The sequence below is a fragment of the Lissotriton helveticus genome, chromosome 3_1, assembly GCF_964261635.1.
Source record: "Lissotriton helveticus chromosome 3_1, aLisHel1.1, whole genome shotgun sequence".
NCBI lineage: Eukaryota > Metazoa > Chordata > Amphibia > Caudata > Salamandridae > Lissotriton > Lissotriton helveticus.
Genome location: NC_136061.1, coordinates 1,040,610,279 through 1,040,625,199, shown reverse-complemented (window position 1 = coordinate 1,040,625,199; position 14,921 = coordinate 1,040,610,279). Strand labels below are relative to the sequence as shown.

The following is a 14,921-nucleotide window of genomic DNA, read 5'->3' as shown; positions in this document are numbered from 1 at the left end:
TCACTTAAAGTGCACAAGATTCAGTGGATGAAGTGGCTGACCCATTGTGTGGTATGGTTAGCATAAGCAAATTGGGAATGACAGCTGGACAGACTAAAGAAGGAAGACGATTGACACAAAGCCTATATGTATGTATATCCAAATGTATTTTTTATTTATGAGTTTTTTATTATGTGAGGATGGCAAAACAGTTACAGCTGTGAGAAGGCCATGCCCTTCAGTGTTTAAGCCATGTATTCAGGTAACATTAGTTGAAAGCCAACAATGCTTCCTCTGAGCACCAATAAGAATCATATTTTCCTGTGATTAAAAGGAATCCCTAAAACACTTTTGTTCCTACCTTGGTTGTAGCTTCACAGAACCAACAAATTCATCCATATATTGCATCAGCTCTCTTCTGTGTTACTCACACCATACTATGCATATAGTAACTTAAGGGACTTTGTAACGTCATTAGAAATATTTGAGCAGTGAAGATGAATTTTTCCACATAGTTCAATTTTAATTACTTTAAAGTTTTCTAGTGGAGAGTTAACATGTATCTGTATTTTTAAATATTGCTCAGTAATTTTCTGAATATAGAATATTAAATGGAAAGGGCAGATGATTTGCTTCTGATTTGAAACCCATTTCAATTTCCCTTCCTCTGAACTAAGCATTTTATGTATAGCTAAAGGGAAATTTGTCATGCTTTTTTATATATATCAGAAAGTCAATCCTTCCACAGAATTTATCTTCTAATTTAGCAAGAGAAATCCTTAATTTCTTCCTTCTCCTACAGAATGTTCTAGTAGGGCAATCATTTAACAAAGAACTTTCAGGAAATGAGAATAGAAGACAAGTAAGAGGATAAAGAACAAAATGATTAAACATGATTTAATGCTGTCATGGCATCACCACCAAGATATGTGTATGAATTTCCACACATCAATAACATCTTTGTTAATGTTTTAACTGCCTTATATTTCATATCATCAAAAATGTGGTATAATTATGTTCTTTTTCCTTTCATCTAAAGGTGGCACCAAAAATCAAAGCGATGATGATGGAATCTGGCACAACTATGGTGGGATATCAACCTCAAGGAGACAAAGTCAATTTCTTCCGAATGGTTATATCTAACCCAGCTGCTACAAAGTCTGACATTGACTTCCTGGTTGAGGAAATTGAAAGATTGGGAGAGGATCTGTAGTATAAGCTACTCAATCACCATGTCTTTAATGCACTGTTTTAAGGGACTAGCAATTTTATGCAGCTCTGTAGAAAAAACCCTATGTATTTCCCTTTACAATGTTCCAATCTCCTATGGTAATCTAGCACAATGAAATGCTTTAACATATATGTAGGCAATTTTGCTAAAGGGAACTATATAATCTAAGTATTAAAACCTAAATGAAAATGTTTTGCTATAGTTAGCAGAAAACTAATATCGACAGTAGACTAACTTAGGACTGTGAGTAAATATATTTGCACCTCAGGATTTCTCTAGCCAGCTGATGGGTTTTGATATGGTCACATGAGAGGCGACATTAATGGGCCAGTAATAATGACACAAAGTCAGCTCCTTATGCTTAGTGTTTTTTCTTTGTAGTCATTGCTTCTGCCTTTTGTTAACCATTCTCTCGAACCACCCTCTAATATTGTTTCTATAGCATCAATTATGGTTATGTTTCTCATGTTAGTATTTGAAACACTTATTAACTTTGTCAAGGAGTCAGATTACTAGAGATATAGCTAGACATCAGGCACATCTATCTTTAACCAACTAATGATTTAAACTATTATTTATAATAGTTGCCTGCAGAAGAGGACACCCTTTCTCTGCCACACAGACCGTTTTAAGTATCCCTTTACATCAGTCAAGTAAAATTAGAGAGGTGAAGAATGGGAATAAAGTAGTCTTGTTTTAAATTATTATTCTGCTGTTTAAAGAAGGGAGCAGTGATGATTATCTCATGAGAAAAGACATTTAAAAGAATTTGCAGCTGGGTGTAGATGCTGTCGTGAGGATATATATTTGAAGGTTAGTGAATGCAGCATAAGGAGACATGAAAGTACAGAGGTGAAGCCATAAGAGTTTATTTAGAAAAGAAGTAAAAATAGAATGCTCATCTATAGTTACGTGATAAGTCCACCTCCCAGTCTTTCCTGTTTTACAAAATATTTTCAGGCGTGACTAAGTAAAGACTGCTATTTCCAGAATGCACTGATGTGGTAAATGCAATCCTATGGCAGAAAGAGCACACTTGACTTGCGGTCATATGATAACTATAGCTTATCCAACATACCATGATTATAAAACAAATGGGAAGACCAGTATAACAAAGACTATTGTTTTAAATATAGAGTTACTGTTCTGTGCATTAACAGACTAATATGGTCCATATACATACTAACTACACCGTCCTTCAAGTTCACACATTTTCTCTCAATGTCAACTCTAGTCCACTATATATTTCACGTAGGTTTGTCTTTCTATTAGCCAGTGTAGACATCAAATGTTGCTAAATGTTTTATGTTGGCTGAAATGAAGACAAAATGGGATATTGTCTAAATGATTAAAATAAGAAATGTTTAAATAAAACCAGAGATTATTTTCTCATGTGCACTACTGCCATGTCAGTGAAACTTAACAAGAGGCAATTTGTGGTGGCCATGTATACCATAAAATAAATGTACTCCCCCTGCAATGTAATATTACACCTTGGATTATGCAACTTTACCTCTTTGTATAAATGCATATGTATATGTTTATTAATGTCAGACATAGATTCATAGTATCTATTAAGTTTGAGCTTAATGCACACCCCTATTGTTTCACCCCTCCTCCCCCCAACCACCACTCCTAATGGCTTGCTGGTTGAATCTAGAAAGGGCAAGGCCACCTCCCACACTAAATAACTTACAAAATATCAACTTTGACATAAGTACTGAAATAATCCTATCATTCAAAATGCAATCTTTGAGACTCAAGAAAAAATGCATTCCCTGACTTACCATGCCTTTCACCAGGTTGGATGGGAGTGCCCCAATTTTGTTACCTAACATTAAATGTTCTCTATTTACTTGTCTTTATTAAACCTCTAAACATTGATTCTGGGGAATGTAATCAATAGGCAAATTGACTCTTTTACTAATTTAAATACCTAGTGTCAACTTGCTGATATTAATAATTATGCTATTGGGATGACATTGTGAGCCATGATATCAGGCAACTTAATTCACCCTAGCTCTGCTCTCAAAGGTTCCGAACCTCACTTGTGATTAATCACAATAAAAACTGTATCTTAGCATCACAAATATTTTCATTGGGCAATAGCTGTAACAGTCACTAGCAAGATATAGGTTTAGGTGTTGGTGTTCGTGAATGATCTTAGACATGAGGACAAAATCGTCTGCATTTATTAGTGTTCTGGCATCTGATCACTGATGTACAGGAAAATATGTCCATAAACACATACACCCAGGGGTATTAAAACCTAGTATAAATGTGTTCATAAATAAATATATACATATAAATGTGTGTGTATATTTATATATATATATATATATATATATATGTATATATATATATATATATATATATATATATATATGATATGATAGTTTAATATACTATTTGTTCCAACTATTTAATGTGGGCAGGAGCTTTGATTCAAGAGAGGCATAGCCTAGAGTGGGTCATGATACTCCATATTTCCCATCACAATGGGTATTATAAATAGAATATTATACTCTGTACATCTGCATGTATAGTTTATGCCATGCTAATTTTCCTGTGCCGTCACTAGTCACTATAAACAAAGGTATTTAACCATAACCAGATCGCAAGGTGGTAGATTTGTTCAGTAAGGCATAATCACATCTAAAATGTCTTGTGACTAGTTGTTTCCTTGTGAGAAGTCATTGAAACATGCACTCACAAATGCAATAAACAATGTTTTCTCATGTCAGTTCCCCAACACTGTGGTAAAAAAATTGAAGCTAACCTTTGCACAGTACTAATAAATGACTGTATGTTTGTTTATAAGTACAGTTGCTTTCAATAACTTGTTTTTCAGCCACATTCATTTTCACCAGTATGATATATATATATATGGATACATAGATCTATATCGCACACACATACTCTTTAAGAGTAAAAGCCATAATATGTTTGTATGCTTTAGTTGTCGTGGATAAGCTGCTGCTAGTCAGCATGTCAGGAAAACATGAAATGGAGTAATGCAACAGTAGTTTTTTGGGACCTATAGAAAATCCTGCCTATCTGTATTAAACCTTATTGTTGGTGCTTTTCCTATAAACATAACAAATAGCACTGAAAAGCATTACCCAGTAAGTAAGGTGTATATCCCCTTTAGTGTCATATCAGGGGATACTAGAGTCTCTGTAATGTAACAGGTATATTATTGCTGTATTTTTAGAGATTCATTTGTGTAGATTGTGTATATTATTGTTAAATGACTTTGTGAAAAGGGAATAAAATGTAATAGTTTTACAGTATGATAACTGTTGAATTGTAGGTATATATATATAAATATATAAATGAAATATTTGCTTATTTATATGCAGAGATTTACCATGTAAAAGAGGTGTCTTGTATTTTCTTCCATTTGTAATGTATTCTATTTATATATTATTGAAGTAAGTTCTAAATAATGTTTATGGTATTTAAGTGTATTTGTGAGCCAAAGAAAACATACAAGAATCAGTGGAAATTGCATTTATATAAACATATGCCTTCAAATAATTAAGGGTATATTTAAAGAATGATTCTATTGTATATGAAGCTACGTATAATAAAATCCCTATACTTTACTAGTATCTGCAAATGTTTTCAGTGTCATCTCGCACTGTGCTTTAAGAGTTCTCATTTGTGTTTTTGTGAACAGTGGGTGATGTCCAGATTACCTAATGGTATTGTCCTACTCTGCCTCGTCACAGTCCTTAATTATGTGACAATTCACCTCATGTATGTAAGAAATTCGACCAAGGAGATGGGAGGTAACATTGGCCTAATTTCTTATTGGCAGTCTTCAATAATCTGAGGTCTAATATTCATCATCACAGCCCATACATATATGAAGAGTATATTTGAGTCTATAAGGGCTAAGAGGGACGAAGAAGTAATGACTTGGGCGTCCTATTTATTAGTGTTCTTGAGTTAGGCGTGTGGCAAAATTCCAAAGATGCTGTAATGAATGTTTGATTAAAACAGTCCAGGCCACTATGTTCACATTAGTAAAATAGCCTACATAATTTGGGAATTTCTGAGCTGAAAAAACTCACCCTAAGAACTGCAAGTATATGTGGCTCTGTGATGTGGAAGGAGTTAGCATTTGAACCTGGGAGACTGTTACCACCAGCATCATCTTCCTACTTTGTTATATATTGTTAGCTTCAAGTTACCGCTAACCCATAGATCTGAATGTTGCTGCAGGAATGACATGGAACCCACCAATCTCCTTCCCTATCGACAGTGCCAGAAACATCCAACAATGTGCTCGATACTGATGGTGGAGAGGGGTAAAGGGATAGAGATATGATAGAAGGTGCACAAGAGATGTCATCAGGTTATAGTCACACAGCAAGTCTTCTCAAATGATGGCTGTCTTGGGTGTTCTGCAGTGTTCTCATTAGTGACAGCTCTTTTATACTAAATAGAACAAACACAAGACTACTATTACTCTCTGCTTTTAAATCACTTTATCTTGACATTTTATCTTTTACATGGATTTCACATGAATGGTAACCTACTACAGGAACTCAAAATATTTCCAGGAATAACTCCAGCAAAAGGTGAAGTATATTAATCACTCAACGTATCAATGGCACAGTACATTTATCTTGCCAAAGCCAAGGGCACTGTTCTGAAACTGGTCTTGTACAAATGTACAAAAACACTGTTCCTAAATCTTCACACCTTGAGGCAGAAAAGTGAAGCAAAGGGTTACTCTTGATTTATAAATGACTGCAAAGGTTCAAGAGAAAGTTTGGAAGGGGAGGCAGAGTTCCCATGCGTAGGAACAAGGGACAATTCAAGATTGATATCAAAAGTAGTTTAACAATCCAAACAAATATATCTTACTCCTTAGCTAATCAATAACCTGAGGCCTCTGAAGATAAAACTGAAAGAGGATGAAGACATACAAGGTTGCCAGGAATTCCTTGAAGAGTTTCAAGGATGGGAACAAATTCTTTGAAGTGAGAGAGCAGATGAAGTTCAAAGTAGCCCTTGAAGCAGAAGTCTTCTGAGGAAGATTAACCCAGCGTTCAGCTTTAAGAATGTCTCAGCTTGAGATCCAGGAGCACAAGTGAGGAGCAGAACCTAACCACAAAGGAAAGCCAAGCACCAGACTACACAATTGGTGTATCGGTTAAAGGCGTTATGGTCTTTGAAATCCACCTCAAAATCTTGAGCTGGGTAGTCCTCAGAGCCACACTGGAACACTAACTATCTAACTGAATGCGGTAGGGTCACGTTATATCCTGAGCACTGGGTTCACCTTGGGAACAATAACCACAAATGATTCCCCAATGAGCTGGAACAATATCCCTGTGTATAACCATACCAGATTCTTTTTTTTTTTTTTTTTTTTCCTTTCCAAAACCTTTATTGCACTTAGCATAATACACAGCGGATCGCCTACAACCCCACGGGCCGGCCGCTATATCGTGGAAGTTAGACATGATTCAAATTTGCAATGTAATGAAGAAAGCAACATTGTTGTCAAGTGTCCAGTAGAGCATATTACACAGTAAAAGTGCATTCGATACAGCATTATCAACGTTAGAGGTGGTTTTGGTGGCATTTTGTCTTTTTTGAAAAACAACAAACTCTAAACCTAAAACAGTAGGAATGATAGTACGATCCGACTTAGGTCAACGCAGTTCCTCTCGGGAGAGGCATAATCCCTCCCCTTGCTCCAGTGTGCTAGTGCCTCAGTTCACCCCCCATTCCCGTCCACCCTCCTCCCCATTCAGCATGTCGAAAGAGGGGACGCATGCAATAGCCCCGATCGCTCTCCTGCCCATCCACTGCAACCCAGGTCACCCCTCCTCTTCCTCTTCGCCAGAGTCCTCTGGTTCGTCGTCTTCTAAAGGATCACAAATGTCCCCCCTGTATCCATTCCATTGCAGCCACACTTTGTTCCATTTCCTCGGGCAGGCTCGACCGGAGTACACCGCCCTCTCGGTCACCATCACCGCATCCATGTGTAGACACCATTGGGATTTGGACGGGAGGTCTGCCACCCCCCATCGCTGTGCTATGTCTCGCTTTGCCATCATTAACCCCACCGTGACCCAGAGTTGTTCATACCTAGACAGGTCAGTGGGTTCCCAAATGTTAAGTAAGCACCTCCGCGGGTCGGGCAGCAGGGATCGATTCAGTGTTTGGGAGATCGTACGTAGTATTTGTTTCCAATATTCCTGTATCCTGGGACATTCCCATATAGTGTGGAAAAAAGTGCCCTATGGATGTGGCGCCCTATGTATGCGGTGTAGCATGTACCTCGTGTAATAAACCCTGTGCAGTACCTTGAACTGCACTAGGCGCATACGCGCTGAGATGCCCACCTCTTTGGGGGATCCAAGAGCTGCATTCCATTCATGTTCATCCATGTCCCCTACGTCCTCTTCCCATTTCCCTTTGAGTTGGAGTGTTGGATCCGGGGAGTTATTAAGCAATTTACGGTACGTGAGTGACGTCGCCCTTTCTAGCATGTAGTCAGTGAGGAGGCGATCCTCCAGAGGCGAGGATTCGGGCAGAGATGTGTCGGGGGGTAGGGCCGCGAGCAATGCATGTCGTATTTGAATGTATCTATAAAGCTCCCTGTCACCCAAACCATACAGTTCTTTTAAGCGGTCGAAGGGTATCACGGCATTCCTCTCCCATAAGTCACCCACCGTGGAAATGCCTATCGTGTCCCAGTGCTAAAAACCCTTAGTGTTCCTCATATTACCCAGTGCCCGCGAGTCCCATAGCGGAGTCAACCTGGTGAGCCTCCCCTTCCAACCCAGTGCCGCTGTCGCCGTGTGCCATAATTGAACAGTTAATTTAGTGGGGCCCACTAAGGCCCGTACCTTACGGCGGTCGTACAACGGACCCAGCAAGGTATCCATGCCCAACTGATCCCTATCCAACTGGAAGGCTGGTTCGGTATGCGGGGCGTGAATCCATTGGTTTATTGGCTTCAGGTGTGCAGCCCAGTAGTACAACTTAAGATTTGGCAGTGCAATACCTCCATCGTACCAATCCCTATGCAGCTTCGATTGCGCCACGCGCGCAGGGAGGTTACCCCATAGAAGGGTCGAGACTAGAGCAGCTACTTTCTGGAAGAATCGTGGTGTCACGGGATAGGGTGTATTTTCGAGGACATACAAGAAACGCGGCAGTGCCATCATCTTATAGAGCGCTGCCCTGCCCAAGAGTGTCAGCGGCAGGTCAGACCAGAATTTGACATCTCGTTTCAGCCTGTCCAGGTGGGGTTTCAAGTTTTTATCTACAAATTCAACCGGATCTCTGGTGACGTGGATCCCTAGGTATTTAAAGGAAGAACCCGCCTGCTTCAGCGGGCACGTGTCGGACAGAATCGGGGCCGGGCCCCGCAAGACGTAGAGCTCAGATTTGGTCCAATTCAACGCATAGCCAGAAACGCTGCCATACGTATCACAGATATTTAGCAACGCCGGCACCCCATCCACAGGGTCTGTCAGGTAAAGCAGCATATCATCTGCGTATAATGACAGACGGTCTTCCCATCCCCCCCTCCACCTTATGCCCTTGAGAAGCGGTGAGGTTCTCAGAAGGGTCGCAAGAGGTTCCAAAGAGATTGCAAACAGCAGGGGCGAAAGAGGGCACCCCTGTCGCGTGCCCCTCCCCAACGGAAATGTACGTGATATATGGCCGTTAGCCACCACCTGCGCCACCGGGTCGGTGTACAGTAGTTTGACCCATGCAATGAAGCGAGGGCCGAATCCCAAACGGCTCAATGTTTCAAACAGGTATTCCCACTCCACCAGATCAAAAGCCATCTTGGCGTCCAGGGCCAAAATCACTGCTGGCGTGTCGATAGTGTCCGCCCTAGCCAATATCCCGTGTAACCGCCGTAGATTTAGTGAGGTGTTTCTATGTGGCATAAAACCGGACTGGTCCGGATGTATAATTGACGACAGATGGGGCAGGAGCCTTTGTGCCAGGAGTTTAGCCAATATCTTCGCTTCGGCGTTAAGTAAGGAGATAGGCCGATAGGAGGAACACTCATCCGGCGGTTTGCCGGGCTTGGGGATGGCCACGATGGTCGCTGCCCGCTGGTCTGGCGGGAGGAGACCCCCCTCCATACAATCCGCATACATCCCTAACAGATGCACACTGAGGGTCTCAGGCATTGCTTGGTACCATTCAATGGGTATGCCGTTTGGGCCCATTGCTTTTCCCGGATGTAGAGCCTTAATTGCCATCTGGATTTCATCGACAGTAATGTCTGCCTCCAGCTCATCTGAGGCCTCTTGCGACAACATCTGGACCTCTATCGGAGCTAAGAGGGCCCTGGCCCTTTCAGCGGTGACCACACACTCCGGGGTGTATACTCGCTCAAAATGGGTCGCCAGCAACTCTGTGATTTGCCGCGGATCCGTATGTATCACCCCTCTCTCATCTTTCAGACTTTGGATACCCCTAAAGCTGCCCTCTCGCCTATCAAGCCACGCCAGCATTTTTCCAGCTTTTTCTCCCACCTCATAAATTCTATTACGAGTGTCGGCTAAGTGACCCTTCACCAGCTGACGCAAGTGATCAGCATATAATTGTTGCTGGAGGGTGAGGGCGTGAAGGCCGGCGGGAGAGGGGTTATTCTCATGGGTTTCGGTTTGTTCCAGCAGTGCCACCTCCAGCTCGTCCAGTTCCCGCGACAGCTGCCTCCTATGCCCCGTGATGGAGTTAATTGCTTGCCCTCTTAGAACCGTTTTGTAGGCTTCCCAGAGTACTGCCGGGGAGTGCACCGAATGTATGTTTTCAAGGAAGTACTGCTTCGTTGTGTTTGTAAGAGCCTTACGGACCTGTGGGACCTTGAGGTATGTAGCACTAATGGGGTAAATGCGTTTTCTTGCACTAGTCTGTGAGGAGAGTGACAATGTGAGTGGTGAGTGGTCGGAAATCCCCCTCGGGTGAATCCCCATTGCATCAACATAGCGGAGGCCCTCCCCCAGCGATAGGAAGTAGTCAATGCGCGACAGGCTGCCATGCACCGTAGAGTGGAAAGTGTATTGTTGCGCGCTGGGGTGTAAGTGTCTCCAGATGTCAGTCAAACCCATGGATGCCGCGAAGCGCCGGAAGTAGGAGTCCCCCCCCTGTGGAGCAGGCGCGGGGTGTTTGTCCAATTGCGCGTCCATGACAGCATTAAAATCTCCCCCTAGAATGATCTCACCCTCGGGGAGAGTCAAAAGGAATTCTCCCAGGTTCGGGAGGTGGACCGACTGCAAAGCTGGTGGAATATATACAGACACCACATTGAAGAGCCTCCCCTCCCATTGCCCATGCAAGGCTGCGAAGCATCCCTGGTCATCGGTCTTAGTCGACAAGGGAAGGAATCGGGAGTTCTTTTGTACTAATATACCAGACCCCCTGGATCCTGACGTAAACTCAGAGTGGACCCACATTTTATAGCCGCGTCTGTCCAGGGCTTTCGCTGCCCCCCCTACCAAATGGGTCTCTTGCAGCAGGGCCAAGGCTGGTCGCTGGCGCTTAATTGCAGTCATTACCAACCCCCGTTTAACCTTGTCACCCAGGCCTCTCACATTCCAGGACATTAAACATAAGGGAGGGCAAAGTGAGTCAGTGGACCCCACTTCCACTACCGGGCCAGTATTATCAGTCATCAGTGCTTAGAGTGTTCGGGGTGTATCGGGTGAAAGGCTGAATTGCATTCATGGCCGTGCCCTTGCACAGCAAAGAAGTAGGGAACATTACGGGGGCATAGTATCGCTGTCTTTCCCCAGCAACATGCACTGGCGCACACAAGGGTTAAAGCAGTGACCCCGACCGCTTGCACACATTCCTAACAGTAACAAAAACAGTTCAGAACAATCCCCCCTCCCTGCCCCCCTGCCAAACGGACTTCGAACTGCCCGCCACCCCAACCAAGCAGAGTGCTTTACCCTTCCCATAACCAGAGTACTTGCGTGTAGGGGGGAGAGTGTCTCCCCGGGCTGGCGGCCTCCCTGTAGGCTGTCGGGGCGGCCATGCCAGAGTCTACGTGCAGCAGTTCAAACAGCAATTCACATCGGGAGTCAGTAATCTTTAGTGATGCAGAGTTCGGGGTAGGAGTCATTCGGCCCCACCTCCTCCTTCAAATCCATGGGACGGAGACCGCTCCAGTCTCTCTCCTCGACCAGACGTCTGGGAGTCCGTTCTGCTGCCACCCCTACGATCGTGATCCGGCCTATGCGTCTTGCGTTGTCTCCCAACAGTGTGCCAGCCCTCCAGCCAGTCCCGGGCCGTTTCAGGGTTATCAAAAAACCACACCTTTTTGTCCGCGACCACTCGAAGTTTAGCCGGGAATAACATGGAGTACGGCAGTTCCTTCTCTCTCAGGGTCTTTTTCACTTCTAGGAACGTTCTCCTCCGTTTGGCCACTTCCGCCGTGTAATCCGGAAAGAAAGCAATCTTTGAGTTTTGGATTTGTATGGCCGGCGCCACCCTTGCGGCCTGCAGAATGGCGTCCCGGTCGCGGAAATTGAACAACCTGGCCAGTATTGGACGCGGCGTGCCTCCCGTCTTGGGCTTTCCTCCCGGAACTCGATGGGCCCTTTCAACCGAAAAGAAGTTCGAGAGCCCCTTAGGTTGTAGCCGGGTCTTGACTAAGTCCTCCACATAGAGGTCTAGTGCCCCCGTGTCTTCCGATTCCGGCACACCTAAAATACGGACATTGTTACGTCTGGAACGGCCTTCCTGGTCATCCAACTTGTCTTTAAGCAGCTTGTTATCCGCCTGCAGTCGTTCCACCGCCGTCTGTAATTCGGACACATCCTCGACCAGCGACTTGGTGACCACTTCAACCTGTTTGACCCTTTTGTTCATCTTTTGGAGATCCGCCCGTATCAGGGTGACTTCAGTCGCCGTGGCACCCACCGTCGCCTGCACCTGGGCCAGCGCCGCCAGGACGTCATCAAGCGTGGCTTTCTTTGCCCCATCCGACTCTGCCACTTTACCAGGCGATATTCGTTGCTCCTGGGGCGGTGACTGTCTGTTGTACGCAAACTTGTCCAGTTTGGCTTGGGCGGAGGCATTTTTTGGGCCCCTGTGTGTCATGGCGTAGGCTGGTCCCGCCAAAAAAAGGGGGGGGTGGGGTGCCTTCGGTCGCGCCGGTCCGCGCAGGTGAGCACACAATGAAGTCGAGGACGTCCCCTCGCAAGTACACACCAGGGGGGGGGTTGTCTCCCTTGCCGACGCCACTCCTCGGCTATTTGCCGGCTTTGCTCCGAATCTGCACCCCAGCTGCACTACGGATTATGGCCTCATGGAGGGCCTCGTGGATCGCCCCTCCTCAGTGCCTCTGCTGTGCAATGGCGTCCGATCCCCCGCCCTGTCAATGGAACTGTTAGCAGGTGTCCTACCGGCGCCCTCGATGAAGTGGCTGCACCCGATACACTTGGCCCCCTCTCTGCTGGCTCCGCGATGATTAACTGGCCGGAACCCGGCCCTGTCGCATCTTGTTGGGGGCAGCGGGAAAGCGATGTCTCCGAGGCGCTGTCTGCACCTCCGGGTGAAACGCGTGGGCCCGGGCAGGACAAGGGCTGCAGTCGAGTGTCCCCAGGGTCCGACGGCACTGGATGGGGCTCCGTGGGTGCTCGGATCGACTCACCCGGCGCACCGGCACTTCCGGCCTCCTCTCCTCCGGCTCCAGGCCACTTCCGGTCGGTTGCCGGCGTTCTGTGGCTCCGCGGCTGTAGCGCTGCAGGCAGGCCCAGCTCCTCCTCTACGTGCAATCGGCGATTCCGCTCCCGGCGTAGCCTCTGCCGCTCCCAAAATTTCGGCAATGGTAGCCGCACGGTCTCTGGGTCTGGTCCGCCCCACCCAGCTGGTGAGGGAAGGATATGTGATGCGGATCGATGCGGGAAGCCGCTTCTTCCCGGGAGCCTCCCTAAGCAGCGGCCGCCATCATCGGCTGCTAGCCACGCCCCCCAACCATACCAGATTCTTGATCAAACCACAATACCTCCCTCCCTAGAGAAGTAGGAAATTAAAAATCCAGTAATCCGAAAATTAGCTGAATGCATTAAACCTTAATACATATCAAAATTGTGACTTTCAGGTAGGAAATGCAAGCTGGCTGTGAGTTATATCACAGAAGAATGATATGCAACAGCCCGGGGAATAATACTGCAAAGGCACACGCATAAATTCTAAAACCCTGACAGCACCAACTCCACTAAAGCTAAAAAGTGTATGGCAGGCTCCAGTCCATGCATTGCATCAATGAAGTGGAGTATTACTTAAATGGCTCAAACTTTAAGAGCCTTGCCTGTAAATGAGACCTTAGTACGGGGTAGCCATACGAGAGATCAGTAGAGAAGTCGAAGGCATCTCTGTGAACTCAGCAGGTATCTTAGAATAGGTAAAAGCAGTAGAACATCTGAGCTGTGTGAGCCAGAGATCTACAGAACAGTTCATTCTAAATAGAGATACAGGAGTGTCCGGCTCTAATTAGCCAGTTGTATTTGAATGTATACTAACTTCTACACACCAGTGTCAATCTAAGTTTGAATTCAAAGATGGAATGTTTATCCTGAGTGAAACGTTTCAACATTTGAAATATGATTTCTTTTTCACATCTTTACTGTGACAAGAGGTCAATAAACAGTTCTATCTGGATACCGACATCCGAACATGGGTGCAACTTGAAGGTAACATTGGCCCAGTCAGTAGAATCACTGGGGTGCATTAACAAATGTGAATCTATGAAAGATACCAATGCTGGAGAACATAAGTAACAGTAAGTGACTTGTTTTCTTCCCAAGGTTTTAAAAGCAGCATAACGTAACTACTCATCTTTTGCCAAATAATTGTCAACAATTAATCATTCCATCACTTGGAATGTGGCATCAATTTCTTAGGAAAACCTAAATGATGGTAAGGAGGAATCATAGACTGGTAGAATATTGATTGCATGGCAATACCAGTGGCTCCTATTGTGGTGCTCTTTCTTGCTTTATGAAAATTGGAACCAGAAAGGGAATACATGACATTTGAATCAGAACCATGACAAATGACCTAAAATAAACAGCAACTCATGGACTTTGAGGTAATAATTTGCAGTTTAAAGCCGGTGTAACTAGTTCAGTATAAATGTAACCATTAGTTCTATTCCATCCCACCTTTTAGTGCCCCATGCATTGAAATAAGGGCTACCAGTGATATTTCTTTTGGAATTCAATGCTGTACTGTCATACACTAAAGTGAAAGTAAAACAAGCAGATGTGCTCGTTTTACTTTTTTATTTTTTTATTTTATTGAGAGTTCGTACCAGTAAATACATATTCATAAATGCATGCATAAATACATAAATAGATACGAAGAATTATACCATCAAGTAAAAGAACAGAAAGAAATAATAAACAATAAATAGTAAACAGTAAACAATAAACCATAGACAGGTTAGATAACTACAATGCCAGTAAATCATTCATTTGCACTTTTGCTGTCCTCCAAGAAGCTACTGGGGCCCAAAGTCGCTTACCCATATCCCTTATCTTAGCTCCCTTTAAATCATATAGTGCTTCCTCAATGTTATGTATACCCAGCATTCTGCACATCCACATTTGAAAAGTAGGAGCTTCTGTATCCTTCCAGGCTGCACTAATTAAAAACCTAAGGACTGCTACAGAAATGAAAACTAAAGCTTCAGCCTCAGTACGCATAT

At 44.2% G+C, this 14,921-nt stretch overlaps 1 protein-coding gene across 1 annotated transcript in view; it reads left to right on the top strand.

The window, feature by feature from the left end:
• The window catches only part of GAD1 (glutamate decarboxylase 1), a 175,718-nt gene extending 172,176 nt beyond the window's left edge, over positions 1–3,542 (top strand). Inside the window, exon 17 of the mRNA XM_078681587.1 lies at positions 1,019–3,542. Within this exon, the coding sequence (XP_078537713.1) occupies positions 1,019–1,192 (174 nt within the window). The 3' untranslated portion in view covers positions 1,193–3,542. The remainder of the gene's footprint in view (positions 1–1,018) is intronic.
• Positions 3,543–14,921: the final 11,379 nt, after the last annotated feature.